The sequence below is a fragment of the Myxocyprinus asiaticus genome, chromosome 20 (genome assembly GCF_019703515.2).
Source record: "Myxocyprinus asiaticus isolate MX2 ecotype Aquarium Trade chromosome 20, UBuf_Myxa_2, whole genome shotgun sequence".
NCBI classification, from domain to species: domain Eukaryota; kingdom Metazoa; phylum Chordata; class Actinopteri; order Cypriniformes; family Catostomidae; genus Myxocyprinus; species Myxocyprinus asiaticus.
The window spans coordinates 3,183,479-3,203,049 of record NC_059363.1 but is presented as its reverse complement, the minus strand read 5'-3'; the positions used below and the strand labels follow the sequence as shown (position 1 = coordinate 3,203,049).

The following is a 19,571-nucleotide window of genomic DNA, read 5'->3' as shown; positions in this document are numbered from 1 at the left end:
GCGGGAGTTTTCCTCGTGTAATCTTGTGAGTGTTTATATTCCTCCACAAGCGTGTGTGAGCGCAGCGCTGCAAGAGCTGGCTGATCAGATCACTGACACGGAACAACAATACCTGGACTCACTTATTATTATTCTTGGGGATTTTAACAAGGCAAATCTCACATGTGAACTGCCCAAATACAGACAGCACATTACATGCCCCACCAGAGACAGAAATACACAAAACAATAAAGGATGCATATCGCTCTGTCCCACATGTAGATTTAGGATTCTCTGATCACTGTCTGGTTCATCTTCTTCCGATCTATAGGCAGAAACTAAAATCAGCTAAACCTGTAGTAAAGACTGTAAAAAGATGGACCAATGAAGCAGAGCTGGAACTACAAGCCTGCTTTTACTGCACTGACTGGAGCTGCAGACACCAATCTGGATGAGCTCACAGATACTGTGACATCATATATCAGTTTTTGTGAGGATATGTGCATTCCTACTAGGACTTATTTAACATACAACAATGACAAACCATGGTTTACAGCAAAACTCAGGTGGCTTCGTCAGGCCAAAGAGGATGCTTACAGAAGTGGGGATAAAATCTTATATAATCAGGCCAAAAACAGACTGACAAAGGAGATCAGAGTGGGTAAAAGAAGCTATTCTAAAAATCTGAAAAAAATTGTTTTCAGCTAACGACCCTGCATTAGTGTGGAGAGGCCTGAAAGACTTTGGCAACTACAAGACATCATCCCCCAACACTGTAGGGAATCAACAATTTTATGATGACCTAAATATGTTTTACTGTAGATTTGAAAAGTCCAGTCTCACACCCCACACCCGCTCTGACCTTCACAGCACACAAACATTTACACCTCCTGCAACCCACCTTCACACCTCTTCTGCTATTCTAACTGCATTTAAGATATGTGAAGAGGATGTGTGCCAAGTCTTCTGGAAACAGAAGACAAGAAATGCACCAGATGGTGTTTCACCCACTTGTCTAAAATCATGTGCTGACCAGCTGGCCCCATCTTCACACAGATCTTCAACAGGTCATTGGAGCAGTGTTAAGTTCCCTGCTGCTTCAAATGCCCCACCATCATCCCTGTCCCAAAGAAACCCAAAATCACAGGACTTAATGACTACAGACCCGTCGCTCTGAAATCTGTGGTTGAGAGACTGGTGTTGGCCCACATGAAGGACACCACTGAACCCTTTCTGGATCTCCTGCAGTTTGCCTATCGAGCTTACAGGTCTGTCGATGACACAGTCAATATGGGACTGCATTACATACTTCAACATCTAGACAGACCAGGGACTTATGCAAGGATACTATTTGTTGACTTCAGTTCAACTTTTAACACATCAACCCCACTCTCCTATGGACTAAATTAACCCAGCTCTCTATTCCTGCCTCTATCTGTCAGTGGATCACCAGCTTTCTGACAGACAGGCAGCAGCTAGTGAGACTGGGGTAATTCACTTCCAGCACATGTACAATCAGCATTGATGCCCCCCAGAGATGTGTGCTCTCCCCACTACTCTTCTCCCTGTACATAAATGAATGCACCACCAAGGACCCCTCTGTCAAGCTCCTGAAGTTTGCAGATGACACTACAGTCATCTGCCTCATCCAAGATGCCGATGAGTCTGCATACAGAGGGGAAGTTGAACAGCTGGCCGTCTTGTGCAGTCAAAACAACCTAGAGCTGAACACGCTTAAAACAGTGGAATTGATAGTGGACTAGGAACACCCCAGCATCGACCCTGCTCACCATTCTGAACAGCACTGTGGCAGCAGTGGTGTCATTCAGGTTCCTGGGCTCTACCATCTCACAGGACCTGAAGTGGGAGAACCACATAGACTCAATTTTGAAAAAGGCCCAGCAGAGGTTGTACTTCCGTCACCAGCTGATGAAGTTCAACCTGCCACAGGTGCTGCCGATACAGTTCTACTCAGCAGTCATTGAGTCTGTCCTCTGCACTTCAATAACTGTCTAGTTTGGTTCAGCTACCAAGTTAGACATCAGAAGACTTCAAAGGATAGTTCGAACTGCTGAGGGGATTATTGGCGCTCCTCTACCCACTGTGGTAATTCTGTAGACCTTATTTACACTAGCACCATCTTTGATTTTTAATGGGAATGACAATGAAGCTGTGAGGGATAGACTTACAGTCTCTTCAATGGCACAAATGGTATAAAGCTGTATAAAGCTCCTAGATCACACCTGATTTTCCACACCTCATGTTGTCTGGAGTTCTTTATATACTGAATGCTCTTGGGCAGATATTTTATCAATGTTTTGTCCGTGGAACGATCCAAAAACACTTTAAACTGCAATACAGTCTATTGAAGTGACTGTAAGTCTATCCCTTACAGCCTTGTTGTCATTCCCATTGAAAATCAAAGATGGCGCTAGTATGAATAAGGTCTATGCCATGTTTTGTAGATATGAGTCATGGTATTACCATGGTATTCTTTGAAGTACCTTTGAATAACAATCAACACCATTGTAAATGACTATTAAAATCATTCAGAACCATGGTATACATCAAAGTGTGGTGATGCCATGCTTTTTGGACATTTGCCATTGTCCAGTGGTAATTTGCCATTTATTACCATCTGATACCATCCCTGTACCATGGTGGCACAAGAGGCAGTGTCCACAAACACATGCGAATGTTTGAAAAGCGCTGTCGTCAAACCGACTGTTACAAACAGGTAAATCAATGTTCTTTAAGCTCCTCTATGCAAAGTGATCCCACTCTGATAATTCATCACTCTTGTTTGTAATATTACATATGTCTTCATCTGCATCCTTATCAGTCACCAGCTCTCTGGCTGCAAGGCGTAATGCGACCCCAGGGGAGAGAAGAATAGCCGTGCAGTGCAGGCGAACAGCTGCATTCGGGGACGAGTCTTCTCTACGTAGAGTCATTCAGAGGAAGAATACAGGGCGTTAGGACCAAGAGCTGCGTGTGTCTCTTTGAGGTAAGAACAAAGGCAGACATCTCCAAGATGAAAGGTGGGTGAAATCTAAACTAATCAAACCCAACAAGGCAGCTGGCCGTGATTCAAAAGGCAGCCACACCAAGAAGTCATTTAAACTTTCACGTTTGCTTCAGGCTCAAAGAAAGCAGTTAGGGTGGGGAGCCAAAGACAAAAAAAAAGAGTTCAAAAACCAACCTGGCAGAGAGTCAAACAGGTGTATTAAAGAAAAACATCCACGCTATGTGTTTGTTTCAGTACGAACCCCAAAGGACGGGCGGACCAAAATCTGGTGCCTATTTAATTAATCAAAGCACGGTCACAGCGATCTTTTCCAAAGTTTTAGGACTCGAGAGTGTTTACCTTTTGAGATCCGTGAGTCAGAAACTCTAGTCTGTTTTATTGTTCCTTTTCAAAGTGTTTCAAAAGGGAGTTAAGTTCAAAGACTCCATTGGAAAGGATGGGGGTTACAGAGATATTCTTTCAAATGCTCTCTATTTTTAAAGGCGCTACCGCTTGGAAAGACATTTGCCCACGGGCAGCGTAACAAATGCTTACAAAGCAGAAAGTTAACGTTGGAAAAATGCTTTGATTTGACTTTAGTGGAGAGAGGCGAACGAGTTGTTTGGACAAAATGTTCACGGCTAAATCGAACAGCTTAGATAGTAAAACAGACACATTTAGATTTTCGATTTCACACATTCCTGAAATTAGATGTTGGCTGAGGAAACGATTATGCCCAGAGGACCATTTGATTGCTCAGGAGATTCAGGAGAAACTCAAGAGTTCTCAGATATGTTCCATTTAAAGACATGAAACAGTGTTCACAACCTGTTTTACTTCCGTAACGTGACATATTTCAGAGTGAAACAGGATATTCAATGAGAAATTGGGTGGGATTACATTTTATCCATTGGGAATTGTTTGGAACGTGAAAAGTGATTTTTATATGATAGGTTGTTGGAGGGGAGGGGCTGAAAAATGAAAGGTATTGATGATGTCAGCCGAAAAGGAGAGTATTTTCAAAAGCGGAGCAAGTTTTGATATAAGATTATGAAGACAGGTGTTTTCTTTTTTCTTCAGCAAAATGTGCACTGGTTAGTTGTGCACAATAAGACTACGAATGAGTATTAAGAAAGTACAACAATTATAATAATACAGAAATAGCCTATTTTTAAAATTTATGCATTTCAGTTTCATAACAAAATTCCATCAAACTGGATTGTGTAATGTGTAACAAAATTAAAAGAATAAAACTTAAAATATTAACTTTTTTTTATATTTTTGTTTATTAAAGAATATTTGATTTAATTCAGTTTTGTTAAGAAATCGAAATGCATAAATCGTAAAAATAAAAAAATAAAAAAATAAAAAATGTTTTTTATTGTAAATAGTGTCAGTTTTTATTTTTAATGTTGACTTGTTGACAAAATAGGTTGTCCAAGATAATAAATATGAGAAATCTTTTAAAAATCTAGTTTAAAACATGTTTCAAGTTGTGTCATTGATGGTTTCTTACACTTTTGAAAAACATTTATAGCATTTTCTACCAAAAAATAAAATGAATTAATAAACATAAAATTACTTTAAAAATATGAAGTGGTGTAATCAAGTAAAGTGTATTAAAATACTTTCCTTGCACCTTGAATAAATGTGAATATGTAATCCTTAATTTCAAGAAAGTTTTCAAACACATTTTTCAAGGTAAAAAAATACTATATCACAAATCATGAAAAACTGAATCTTGAAAAATAAATATAATAAATTTTTTAGTTATGAATATCAAAACACTTCTTAGGGTTACTCTATTTGAGACCATATTATTTTTTAATGTTTTTTATAATTATTTCTATTTATTTTTTTTACTTTTAAGTCTAAAGGGCTCTTCTCTGTTATCTATTATATCATTTTTATTATAAAAGTTTATATAATAAACATAAATAATAATACAAGATTATTCTAGTCTACTCATTCCAACATTTCTTTTTCAAGAATTTCAGCTTTTAATAAGATTTGTTTTATTTTTATACTTTTACTGTCTCCAGACGGTTGCACCACTCATATTTATTTGATTTTTATTTTTTTTTAATTTAAGCCCCATAAAAAATATCAAATTGACTGAATTTAAAAACTGAAACATGTTTATCATAGTAGAGGTGTAGTCAAATAATTGTTTTGTGTGAATTGCTTTAAATAACTTAATATAGATGCAGACAAAATGCATGAGCATCACGTCATTAACCCTTATATCAGCTTAAAAAGAAACAAATGAGACAATTGCTGACATACAGTAAGAATATAGAGCTATAAAAATAAATGTGGATAGCTTAGCTCAGATATTTTTGTTGAGGAAGAATTTGATGAGAAATGTTTGAGGACATATTTCATCACATTGCTATCTAGGAGAAAGATCGGAGCTATTCAAGAGATGTGTGATATTTCTTCTTGCTAGAGTTGCATATGTTTACCTGAGAGACGTCTCGGCACATCGCTGATGGTGGGCAGGCCCGTGGCACGGGTGGAGGACAGCGGGGTGGTGGAGTGGATTGAGGGCGAAGTCATTTGGCTCAGGTACGGGGTGTAGGGCTGCTCGTACGACCAGGGTGGAGATGATTGTGCCTGCCGGGGATCTGTGGGGATAATAAATAAGACGCGTCAAGTGTCTGACATTCACCAAGAACATCTGCAGTATCATAAGTGGAATATTAATGGGTGTGACAGGACCCTCATCTTTGAGTAACCATTTTAGTAGACAGGGCATTTACAACTTGACTCAAGGGAACTCAGTCTTGTAATGTTTACTAAAATGGCCTAAAAAATTACCAATATTGCAGAACACTACAAACATCAAATGCTTTTAAGTAGTGAATCCCACAAAACCTGCAAAGAATATGTCCAGGCCATATAAATTATTTATATATACACCAATCAGCCACAACATTAAAACCACTCTGCCTAATATTGTGTAGGTCCCCCTCGTGGCGCCAAAACAGCATTCAGAGATGATATTCTTCTCACCACAATTATACAGAGTGGTTATCTGAGTTACCATAGACTTTGTCAGTTCAAACCAGTCTGGCCATTCTCTGTTGACCTCTCTCATCAACAAGGTGTTTCCATCCGATAAATAACAAATGAATAAATTATATTTGAATAAAAACAGTAAAATTGTATATACTGTATATACAGTATAAATATAAATTATATTTAGGTAAATAACAAAAAAGTAAATTATATTTGAATAAAATTATATTTTTTATTAAAAAAAAGAATATATATATATATATATATATATATATATATATATATATATATATATATATATATTTAAACAAATAAATACATTATATTTTAATATAATAATAAAAAAATATAAATTTTAATATTTTAAATATTATATAATTTATTACAAGAAAATTCATTACTTTTGCAAATGTTTTTTTCAAACTACACATTGTCATATGAACAACTTGTCAATAATGATACTGATTTGGGGCCTGGGTAGCTCAGCGAGTATTGACGCTGACTATCACACCTGGAGTCGCGAGTTTGAATCCAGGGTGTGCTGAGTGACTCCAGCCAGGTCTCCTAAGCAACCAAATTGGCCCGGTTGCTAGGGAGGGTAGAGTCACATGGGGTAACCTCCTCGTGGTCGCTATAATGTGGTTCTTGCTCTCGGTGGGGCGTGTGGTGAGTTGTGTGTGGATGCCGCGAAGAATAGCGTGAAGCCTCCACACGCGCTACGTCTCCGCTGTAACACGCTCAACAAGCCACGAGATAAGATGTGTGGATTGACGGTCTCAGATGCGGAGGCAACTGAGATTCGTCCTTCGCCACCCGGATTGAGGCGAGTCACTACGCCACCACGAGGACTTAGAGCGCATTGGGAATTGGGCATTCCAAATTGGGGAGAAAATAAAAAAATAAAAATAAAATAATGATACTGATTTAACTTTCGTGAATCTTTAGCATACAAAACAGCTCTTGCTTTATTTCTGAAAGTAATGACAAATTCAGTTCAGCAAGTGAGTCATTTGTCATAAATCGGACACTGGTCACATTGTGTTTATGAGTGCAGTCCGAGAGGACAACTCATTAGAAAGATGCGTTTTCTTGCCATTATTTTACACAATATACACTCTTTTTATTTATTGCATTCAATGTGGACAGCAAGATCACAAATTTCTGTAATTTCTGATTCAGAAGTGGCGGAGCACCACTGCTGGACAGTGGTGTAGTAAAAAAAAAAAAACTGTATTGCAAAATATAATTGCTTTTGATTTTTGCATGAAATGTGACCTGGACTTGTTTTGGTGAGATTCACCCTGGAAGAGCCATATTTAAAAAAATATTATTCTCTGGAAGAAAGACTTTTTAGCTAAAGTATCAAGGGTCGTGGTATGTAAATAGCGTAATCATAATTACATACTGAACGAGCCAAGAACGGCTTCCTGTTTGCTTTCTACAGTATTCTAGTAAACATGGTGTCCGCACTGACAGGAGAAGAAACTGGAGGCAATCCAAGAGAATGGCAAACATTATGCAAACTCTAAAAGTTCAAAGCGTATGAGACAAAAAAAAAAAAAAAAACTGCAAAAATGCGCCAAAAGTGCAGCAGGAGCTAATGAAAGTATTTGGACAAATGTAACTAAGTATTTACTCACCCTCATGTCATTACAAACCCATATGTTGTTGTTTTTTTTCTCCATAGAACACAAAAAGCTACACTGCAGCTCTCAAATCTCATTTTTAATTCCACATATTCAAACTGGAGATCACCACTGTACCTTTAAGCTGATGTAAGCAGCCAATTTAAACAAAGAAATGATTAAAAATAAAGAGAAACAACAGTGTTCCATTTTCCTTTATTTCTTTCTTTTGATACCTAATCATAGGCATGCAAACAAGATAATGAATATTGCAGTAAACACAGAAAAAAGGATTTGGGATAGTCACTTGGCACGTCCATCAGTATCTCTTGTTTAAATCTGATTGACGTTTTCTGATTCAATCTATACGTGACTGTGTAAGCAGATATTTCTATTTCTTGCATCATATAGCCTACCTATCTCTTATCTTCACTACTTTATCTTCAGCAAATCAGGGCTAGACACTCGCTTGAATCAACCTACCTGTTCTCCAAATACTGATGTTTACACAGTACACAAACCACAGCGAGTCAACAGAATTCCAGAAGCGTCAAGCCAGATAGGCTAAATGAAACTATTGTTATCATTTACTTACCCTCATGCCGTTCCAAACCTGTATGACTTTGTTTTGTTCTGTGAAACACAACAATATCCTGGCCACTCCTTTTTAATAATGTAAGTGAATGAGGCCTGTCAAGCTCCAAAATGACAAAAAAAATAGTATCATATACTGTAAGTAGTCCATATGACTTGTGTGCTATATTCCAAGACTATCTGATAGTTTTGGGTGAGAAACGGACTGAAATTTAAGTTGTTATTCACTGATAATCTGCTGTAATCCATTACGACCAGAGTCAGTGAGTCAAGAACGCACTGCAGCGGATCAGTCCAATTCATCAACGAATCATTCAGAACCGTTTTGTGAACTGAATCAAATGGTTTGCTGCAAAGATCCGACTCAAAAGAATGCTTCATTCACAAATCGGACATTGCTGCTTCTCTCTTGAACACGCCAAGGAGAGCGACATTTTTTAATCGGTATTTTTGACAGGATTTCGATTTAAAATATCTTAACATCCTTAAACCAAGACGTATGCTTGAGAAGCAGAATTTCAGGATTTTAATTCTTAAAGATGTTAAGTTTGAAAGATTATTAAAGTTTAAGCTTAATGCATAAAAAATAAATTATTTAACATATTTTGTCATATTCAGAGTGATTCTCAGTGGATACTTAACCCATTGTTTATTTAATAAAAATAACTTTATTAGTCTTTAAATTAATTTTATTTTTCTTACCACACTGACAAATAATTTTTTCTTGTATTAATCATAAGCCTCATTTTTTTTTTTTTTAAAGCAAGACTAAATATCTTAATATAGTAAATGTATCTTGTTTTAAGGATGTTAAAATGGGAAAAAAAGACAAAAACAAAACAAAAAAACTAAGAAAAATGATTTATATTATTATTGTATTTTTTATTATTATTATTATTATTTTTATTTTTTATTTTTTTTATTTTTTTGCAGCGCAGAGAATAATGACTCTCTGTTTCTAACAAAGAGCAATCACATGGCTTCAAAAGAGTTATATAATATAAAATATTCAGATATTTAAAAGAATATAACACACAAGTCATTTGGACCACTTTTATGATTCTTTTACGGTGCTTTTTTGTCACTTTGGAGCTTGACGGCCCGTCCAGATGAAATGTTATTATATGGTAAAGAGCAGCAAGGAAATCCTTCATTTCTCCTTTTATGTTCCGCAGAAGCAAGAAAGTCATATGGGTTTGGAACGGCATGAGGGTTTGTAAATGATGACAGAATTTTAATTTTTTGGTGGACTATTCCTTTAAAAATGAAATGAAAACACTCTGTCTGGTTTACCTGAGATCTGAGTTTGCCCTTGTGGGTTGAAGGAGTTCGGCGTGGCGTTGAGAGTCGGTCGGGGACTCTGGGTTTGCACGGCAACTCTCATGGTGCTCTGGCGTAAACGCTCTAACTCGCTCAGACGCTCGGAGAACAGCGGCGGTTTAGGGGGGTCCTCCAGTTTCTGTCTGTGCCCTAACGAACAATAATACACAGCAATTACAAAATACATCTACTACTGAATTTTGTCCACTAGGGCTGGGTAAAAATATCAATTTTACGATTAATCATGATCTTCAATTGACTGATACCAATATTCATTCTTAAAATCCCAAGATCGATCTTTACAACTGCATAGTTTGAGCCCTGTTAATATTTTCATAATGTACCAAGTAAGAAGGTTCTCTGTATAATTTACGGCATTAGCTGAATAAATAAAAACTTATAAATGAAATATGCCCAAGTGAATCAGAATAGAATCAAATTGGAATCGAATTGTATCGAGAGCATGTGAATCGAATCAAATCGGGAAATCGGTATCAATACCCAGCCCTACTGTATCCACCCTTAAAGGGACAATTCACCCAAAAATGAAAATTCTGTCATCATTTACACATCCTCATGTTGTTCCAAACACTTCTGACTCTCACTGAAAATCTTCCCCTCCACTATAGCTCTCAAATATCATTTGTGTAACTTGCCGCGATGTGGATGTGAACACAATGTGTCTTGATGCCCCATTTTTTAAGAAACATGAGTGCAAATGAGATATGCGGTGGAGAGCAAGATTTTCAGTGAATAACAATACAATTTTTAATTATTCGAGACTACTTTTATGGTGCTTTTTGGTCTTTTTGGAGCTTGACAGATGTGGTTACCCTGCACTTTTATTGTTTTTACAAAAGCAGCCTTGACATTTTGTTAAACATTTCCTTTTGTGTTCAATGGAAACCAAAAAATTTGTGTAAATATGTACTTGTAACAAAACAAGAGATAACGACCCAAGCATTGATCTTGATGATATATTTCCTCTTTTCCTCATTGAAAGTGTTTCAAGGAAGCCACTAATTAAAAAAAAAAAAAATCCTTAAATATTTTGTTTTGTTTTGGGTGAACTTTGTGTGACTTAAGCAATTAAGCTGCAATATTAAATATGCAACCCCCCCCCAAAAAAAAACTTTTCCAACCAAACAATTTTAGATATAAAAATAGGTATTGTTTAATTGCTTTTCTGCTGCCATGGGTCTCTGACCTAACATTAAATCACATGAGTATGGGGGTCATATATATGAGCTAATCATGATAGAGATCTCAGCTTGAACTTTTCACAATAGTGACACACAAAAGGAAGGGAAGTACATCTTTTTTTCACCTGTCCATACATGCAGTTGTTTTATACCGTGGTGTTGATCCAAAAGAATTCACAGTGAAATTACACAACTGCTATATTTTCCTATTATTCCTTTTGTCATGCTGTAAACTATGTGTATGAGTCACAACAAAAGAATGAGACTGCAATGTTTATTCACTCATTTCCCATAAAAGAGGACAGACTGAGTCCTCTATCCTGCTATAAAGAGCATGAGTCACGCCATGCCCCCCTTTCTCCTTTTAGCATAGGTGAATGAACAACCCTTCCCAGTCTGTGCGGGACACAACATCCCAGTTAAACAGACTCGACTGCATTGGAACTGAACTTTTCTGTCAATAAATGAGAAGAATACATGTTAAAGAGGGACTTTGTAAGTCACATCTCGCTGCCTCTCTTGTCTGTCTAGACCCGGTCGGTTCCACTGAATGGCTGTAAAGTCAATATCAAACAGAAGAAAAGAGCAACTCCTGCGAAAGCTTGGCAGCCCTCCAATTGGTGGATTCAGAGCCAAAGCTACCTTCAGTCTCGCAAAACCTGATTGTGCTCGAGAGTTAAGCTGAGTAAACACAGCGTTTGCATTCAGAGGTTAATGTTGGAGCACTTTGGGTCGGGAGAGCTGCAAGTGTTCCCTACAAAAGAAATGCAATCAATACCACAGCTGCTGAAAAAGGGAAATCGGGTTAATTTTGTTTTAACAAGCCGCATGTGTCTGTACAGAGGTGAGCTTGTCACAAACTATCTGTGCCATTCCAAGTGACATGAAACAGTATCTGCCGATATTTTCAGCAAATTGAATTTTATGAAAAATATAAAATCATGTTGCTGAGGTTGTAAACATCATCGCAGAGTTACATTATACAAACCCTCAATGTGAATATATGAATACATAACACACAGCTGTTCTAAAGAGAGAGAGAAATCACCTGTCACAGAGGAAAATTTATTTTCTCTCTCATAGTTCAGGTATTAAAACCCCAGTTCACTTTGATTAGTCAAATTAGTCTGGAGAAATAAAAATAGACACAAATGAGTCAGCTGCTGGCAAACATTAACAGACTAAAGCTATGAAATTAATGTCAATAGCATAGCTCAGATCATTTCTTGATTTGGAAAAATTTACATTTGCATTTATGCATTCGGCAGATGTTTTTATCATTCAAGGTATACATTTTATCAGTTTGTGTGTTCCCTGGGAATTGAACCCAAGGTCTTGGCATTGCAAGCGCCATGCTCTACTCTAGGTCATATCAAAATGTCATATTTTTAACACAGAGTTTGGTAGCAAATCTGAGCACAGTTTAAGTCTTTGTTCAGACCTCTTCATTGCTGTCTAAGAGAAACGACTGAGAAAAAAATGATCCCATTTGTGATTTGTCTTTCTTATGGGGTGAACTTGACATATTATGTTTTTTATCTGTCGTCAGTATCTTGATCGTGTCATGAGCTCAGTTTGAGACAATAGAAGCAACTACATTTCCAGAGGAAAAAAATTACGTGAATGATTCAGCACAAATGAAGGAAAATCCCTTATGCTCATATCCTGTGAGACATGCAGAATTCACTGACAGTTTACATTAGTACCAAAACATCTGTCAACGGCAGAGCTCAAATATTCAAATGAGTACATCTCCAATACTGTAAAGTAAAAATATAATATAAAGCCAAAAATTCTGAATATTATTTCTAAGACTAAGAAACAAATCTTTGCTTTTAAAAAATATATACAAATTGTAACTGGATTTTACATTTTCTGAAAAAAATGAGAGCCACAATGCAAGGGTGTTCTGTGAGGTTGCTAGGGCATTGCTATGTGGTTGCTATGGTGATCTTCATTGTTTTTTTAGCATGTTATGTGGTTGCTAGTGTGTTCTGTGTGGTTGCTAGGCTAAGTCAAAAGAGTCCACCACCATGTCTCAATGATATTCTGAAAGATAACCCAAAAATTAAAATTCTGTCATAATTTGCACACACTCATGTTCCAAACCTGCAATACTTTCTTTCATCCAAGGAACACAAAACTTAGGTAGAATGACACCCCCTGATGAATTTGTGGTTATGGTTTCACTACTAGTAGCATTGTTGAACTATAGTTACTGTAGTGTAGTCAAACCATGGTAAATTTTGTGGTTATTATGGTTGTTCTACACATAGCATAGTTCAGTTATCTTTACTGCAGTAACACCATGGTTCATTTAGTAAGAGATGGCTAAAGGTATTGTGAAGGGACCCATAATATTGCGATGGAACAAAAACTTATATTGAAAGAACGCAAAACATTTTGTGAAGAAAACAAAAACTTGAGAGGGAGCACAAACTATAGCTAGGGAATGCAAACCATAGCGAGGGAACACAAACTATTGTGAGGGAACACAAAAATAATCACGAGGGAACAAAACTTATTGTGAGGGAACAAAATTTATTGTGAGGGAACGCAAACTATTGTGATGGAACACAAAACGTATTGTGAGGGAACAAAACATATTGTGAGTGAACAAAACTTATTGTGAGGGAACAAAACGTATTGTGAGGGAACACAAACTATTGTGATGGAACACAAAACTTATTGAGAGGGAACAAAACTTATTGTGAGGGAACGCAAACTATTGTGATGGAACACAAAACTTATTGAGAGGGAACAAAACTTATTGTGAGGGAACGCAAACTATTGTGATGGAACACAAAACGTATTGTGAGGGAACAAAACATATTGTGATGGAACAAAACTTATTGTGAGGGAACAAAACTTATTGTGAGGGAACACAAACTACTGTGAGGGAACACAAAAATAATCACAAGGGAACAAAACTTATAGTGAGGGAAAGCAAACTATTGTTAGGGAACACAAAAATAATCACGAGGGAACAAAACTTATTGTGAGGGAACAAAATTTATTGTGAGGGAACACAAACTATTGTGAGGGAACACAAAACTTATTGTGAGGGAACACAAAACTTATTGTGAGGGAACACAAACTATTGTGAGGGAACACAAAACGTATTGTGAGGGAACACAAACTATTGTGAGGGAACACAAAACGTATTGTGAGGGAACACAAAACTTATTGTGAGGGAACACAAAACTTATTGTGAGGGAACACAAACTACTGTGAGGGAACACAAAAATAATCACAAGGGAACAAAACTTATAGTGAGGGAAAGCAAACTATTGTTAGGGAACACAAAAATAATCACGAGGGAACAAAACTTATTGTGAGGGAACAAAATTTATTGTGAGGGAACACAAACTATTGTGAGGGAACACAAAACTTATTGTGAGGGAACACAAAACTTATTGTGAGGGAACACAAACTATTGTGAGGGAACACAAAACGTATTGTGAGGGAACACAAACTATTGTGAGGGAACACAAAACGTATTGTGAGGGAACACAAAACTTATTGTGAGGGAACACAAAACTTATTGTGAGGGAACAAAATTTATTGTGAGGGAACGCAAACTATTGTGAGGGAACACAAAACTTATTGTGAGGGAACAAAACATATTGTGAGGGAACACAAAACTTCTTGTGAGGAAACGCAAACTATTATGAGGGAACACAAAACTTATTGTGAGGGAACACAAACTATTGTGAGGGAACACAAAACTTATTGTGAGGGAACACAAACTATTGTGAGGGAACACAAAACTTATTGTGAGGGAACGCAAACTATTGTGAGGGAACACAAAAATAATCACGAGGGAACAAAACTTATTGTGAGGGAACACAAAACTTCTTGTGAGGAAACGCAAACTATTATGAGGGAACACAAAAATAGTCATGAGGGAACAAAACTTATTGTAAGGGAATGCAAACTATTGTGAGGGAACACAAAAATAATCATGAGGGAACATAACTTATTGTGAGGGAATGCAAACTATTGTGAGGGAACACAAAAATAATCACGAGGGAACAAAACTTATTGTGAGGGAACAAAATGTATTGTGAGTGAACAAAACGTATTGTGAGGGAACGCAAACTATTGTGAGGGAACACAACATTTTTTGTGAAGGAATGCAAACTACTCATACGGAGCCCCTTGTCCTCTAAGAGTGACTAAATTATGACAGAATTTGTTTTTTTGGGGGGTGAAATATCCAGTAAGGGCAACAGCAGAAGTGATGCTTGCCTTAGCAAACACCACAAAAAATGCTACAGCGCAGTCATGCCACAAACAGCCTCCAAAGAAAACTGTGTGTTTTCAAGCAGAACGGCCATTGACAGTAAATAATATGGGTGTATAAAGAGCGGGCTGGCAAAACTCCTGCTTGCATGTTAAATTGCCATATGATAGTGCCGTGACCCGACGTAACACCCCGTGCTCATTAAACACCAGCATGCATTCAACATTAAATATCAGCCAGGGCCGTCAGAGCACATCAATCACGGCATGGCGACGTGGGGAATAAAATGCATGGAAGAAGAAAAGGAAACATACATCCTTCTAGATTTCATTTCTTTAATTGCCGTGCTGTGGAGGGATGACTCCTCTGAAGAGAGAAACAATGGATTATTTCACATGGCAGCTCCTGCGAAATTAGCAAGAGAAAAGAGTTTTAAGAACAGGACGAGGCTGAACGCCTTTCAGTCAAAGGATCAGATGGAGACAGAGAGAAAGAGGGAGAAAGAGAGCGAGCTGACGGCAGCCAAGCAGCGCTGGAGTTTCGCCAGGCGTCTGTGTGGTCCGTGTGTTCCAGGTTTCAGGAAGTGAACTACGCCAAAAAGGGGCACACATGCTACTAGAGCTTTATAAATCGATGGGCTGACTGCAACAATCAGACGCCATGCAACCCATACAACTCAAATAAGCCAACTTATTTCGGGGCCAACATGTATTTGATTGAGGGGTGATGTGGGGCCAAACTGACTCCTTGAAGTAATTGGCGGCAAAAAAAAATAAAATAAATAAATAAAATTATATATATATATATATACTTGCCTCCTGTACAGTATACCATATATACTATATGTCTCTCCACTGAACAGAAAAGTACAAATCCTTCAACTTTGCATTGACCAATTGGCATCCAAGACTGGAATGGATGGGCCATACCTACAGATAAATGAGGCCAATATAATGCCGATAATATATATTTACAACAGAATGATTGCAAAGCAGACAATCACAAAAGCTTTGTTCCAAAACCTAGCAAGATGCCTACGTAGGCAGCATTTTACAGCATCCTTTGCTTGAGAAGTGCTATTTGTTTGACACATGGAGTTGCTGCCTAGGTAGAGTGTTCCAAATGAGTTACTTATGAGGTTTCAATTCAGTTAGGATGTTGACTTAGGGCCTAAACTGAATGTGTTTTAGTATTCACTTACACTCTTTTTCCATTATTTTTCTGTGTAAATACGCACTACACAAACGTCTCTGTCCATTGAGCCTTTCAAAGTATTCTCTTTTGACTGCAAGCCCAGACAGACGTGTTGGACGCATGCACACTTCGACTGCTTTGCAATACTCTTTCAGTGCAGTCAATATCATGCGCATACGCTGACGATGCACAAAGATGCATACTGTGCTAATGACGAAATCTGATCAAAAGCACTATGCATAAGACATGCGGTACGAGAAAACCAAAGTATACTTTGGCCTTTAGAAGGTTGCTGCCTATGTAGCTAGTAATCGTTAAGGCAACTCACAGATTTTGTAACAGAGGGTGAATTGCTTTTACATAATATTAATGCAAAATTCAATAAACTTATATTTGAAAATAGAATGTGCATTATCCAAGAATTGGATTTACAAGAATTGCAGTATATTTTGGAACTACCAATTCGGTTAATTGGCCAAGCAGACATTGTCCAACTAGCCGCTGCTGTTGATCCCAAAATGGTGAAATATCATGCGATTAATCAACCTGGCTGCTATATCAGTCAATCTATACTAGTTATGTACTGAAAAATACAGGGTGCTTTCACCCACCCAAGTCTGAATGCTGTTGTTGAAGCAAGTCTTGCAGTTTCAACTCTGCTAAGAACAATCACATACTTTTCTTTTATTCACTTCTCACTTGGAAGTGTACTTGGATAAAGTACGAGCAGATTTTTCTTAAGCATGCCGTCCTGAATTTGGTTTATTTTCAATGGACTGAGATTGCTTTTGTCTGTGGACCTACTGTGTATGTTTTGTGTGCGTCTTCCTGTCCGGACATGCAGAACGACGTTCAAAGCCCGAGAGAAACTTCACAGCTTCACAGCTAATGCTCATTTCAGCAGTGAGCAATTAGAGTGGCTCCACGCAAACCACAACGTAAACAATTTGACATCAATCGAACATTTTATGTGCAACATATTGATTGTCAAAAGCTGTTACGCAAACAATACTGTGGAACATGTGGTGGCACAACACTGAGGCCACAAATGAAAGATTTACTCATTCCACTGGCCTGTGAAAACATTAAAGTGTTTTTGAAGTACAGTACAAACACAAACTGAACGAGACGTGAACAAGAAAGAAAGAGAGAGAATCAAAAGAAAGTAAGAAAATTTCAATATTGGCTGAAAAACGTGAAGAACGTTAAAAGTATTCAGTGTTGGAGAGTTACAAACTAAAAGTAGCGATGTGCTCAACTTCATTTTTTAGTAGTGTGACATTAGTTAAAAATAGAAAACTACATAGGTAAAGTTTGTCAAGACAAACTTTGATGTTGGCTTGACAATGCCTTGTCTGAAAGTTTAAACTATTTTAAGAGTGATGGTTATACAGACAGCTAGATAGATAGATAGATAGATAGATAGATAGATAGATAGATAGCAGACAGACAGATAGATGATAGATAGATAGATAGATAGATAGATAGATAGATAGATAGATAGATAGATAGATAGATAGATAGATAGACAGACAGACAGATAGCTAGCTAGCTAGCTAGATAGAGGATGGACGGACAGATGATAGATGGATGGATGGATGGATGGATAGCAGACAGACAGACTGGCAGACAGTTATATGGCAGATAGACAGACAGACAGACAGACAGACGGACGGATAGATAGATAGATAGATAGATAGATAGATAGATAGATAGATAGATAGATAGATAGATAGATAGATAGATAGCAGACAGACAGACTGGCAGACAGACAGATAGATGATGGATGGATGGATGGATAGATAGATAGATAGATAGATAGATAGATAGATGGATAGATAGATGGATAGATAGATAGATAGACAGACAGATAGCTAGCTAGCTAGCTAGATAGATGACGGACGGACAGATGGATAGATGGATGGATGGATGGATAGCAGACAGACAGACTGGCAGACAGTTAGATGGCAGATAGACAGACAGACAGACAGATAGATAGATACATACATAGATAGATAGATAGATAGATAGATAGATAGATAGATGGATGGATAGATAGATAGATAGATAGATAGATAGATAGATAGATAGATAGATAGATAGATGGCAGACAGACAGACAGACAGACAGATAGACAGACGGACAGATAGATAGATAGATAGATAGATAGATAGATAGATAGATAGATAGATAGATAGATAGATAGATAGATAGATTGATAGATAGATAGCAGACAGACAGACTGGCAGACAGACAGACAGATTGATGATAGATAGATAGATAGATAGATAGATAGATAGATAGATAGATAGATAGACAGACAGATAGCTAGCTAGCTAGCTAGCTAGATAGATGACGGACGGACAGAAGGATGGATAGATGGATGGATGGATAGCAGACAGACAGACTGGCAGACAGACAGAAAGACAGACAGACAGACAGACAGACAGACAGACAGACAGATAGATAGATAGATAGATAGATAGATAGATAGATAGATAGATAGATGGCAGACAGACAGACAGACAGATAGACAGACGGACGGATAGATAGATAGATAGATAGATAGATAGATAGATAGCAGACAGACAGACAGACAGACAGATAGATAGATAGATAGATAGATAGATAGATAGATAGATAGATAGACAGACAGACAGATAGCTAGCTAGCTAGCTAGATAGAGGACGGATGGACAGATGGATGGATAGATGGATGGATGGATAGCAGACAGACAGACTGGCAGACAGACAGAAAGACAGACAGACAGACAGACAGACAGACAGATAGATAGATAGATAGATGGCAGACAGACGGATGGACGGACGGACGGACGGACAGACAGACAGACAGACAGACAGACAGATAGATAGATAGATAGATAGATGGCAGACAGACAGACAGACGGATGGATGGATGGATGGATAGATAGATAGATAGATAGATAGATAGATAGATAGATGGCAGACAGACAGACAGACAGACAAATAGATAGATAGATAGATAGATAGATAGATAGATAGATAGATAGATAGATGGCAGACAGACAGACAGATAGATAGATAGATAGATAGATAGATAGACAGACAGACAGACAGACAGACAGACAGATAGATAGATAGATAGATAGATAGATAGATAGATAGATAGATAGATAGATGGCAGACAGACAGATAGATAGATAGATAGATAGATAGATAGATAGATAGATAGATAGATAGATGGCAGACAGACAGACAGACAGACAGACAGATAGATAGATAGATAGATAGATAGATAGATAGATAGATAGATAGATAGATAGATAGATGGCAGACAGACAGACAGATAGATAGATAGATAGATAGATAGATAGATAGATAGATAGATAGATTAGATAGATA

At 37.5% G+C, this 19,571-nt stretch overlaps 1 protein-coding gene across 4 annotated transcripts in view; it reads right to left on the bottom strand.

Annotated features, from left to right (window-relative positions):
* The window catches only part of runx2a (RUNX family transcription factor 2a), a 90,038-nt gene that overhangs the window by 10,165 nt on the left and 60,302 nt on the right, over window positions 1–19,571 (bottom strand). For 2 of the 4 annotated variants that reach the window (XR_007892155.1, XM_051645911.1), the window contains exons 6-7: window positions 9,520–9,696; window positions 5,452–5,613 (exon numbers count right to left, since the gene is read on the bottom strand). Coding sequence is in view for 3 of the 4 variants with exons in the window: in XM_051645911.1 (XP_051501871.1) it covers window positions 5,452–5,613; window positions 9,520–9,696 (339 nt within the window). In the remaining variant the exon portion in view is untranslated. The remainder of the gene's footprint in view (window positions 1–5,451; window positions 5,614–9,519; window positions 9,697–19,571) is intronic. The other 2 variants (XM_051645912.1, XM_051645913.1) reach the window with 1 other exon arrangement.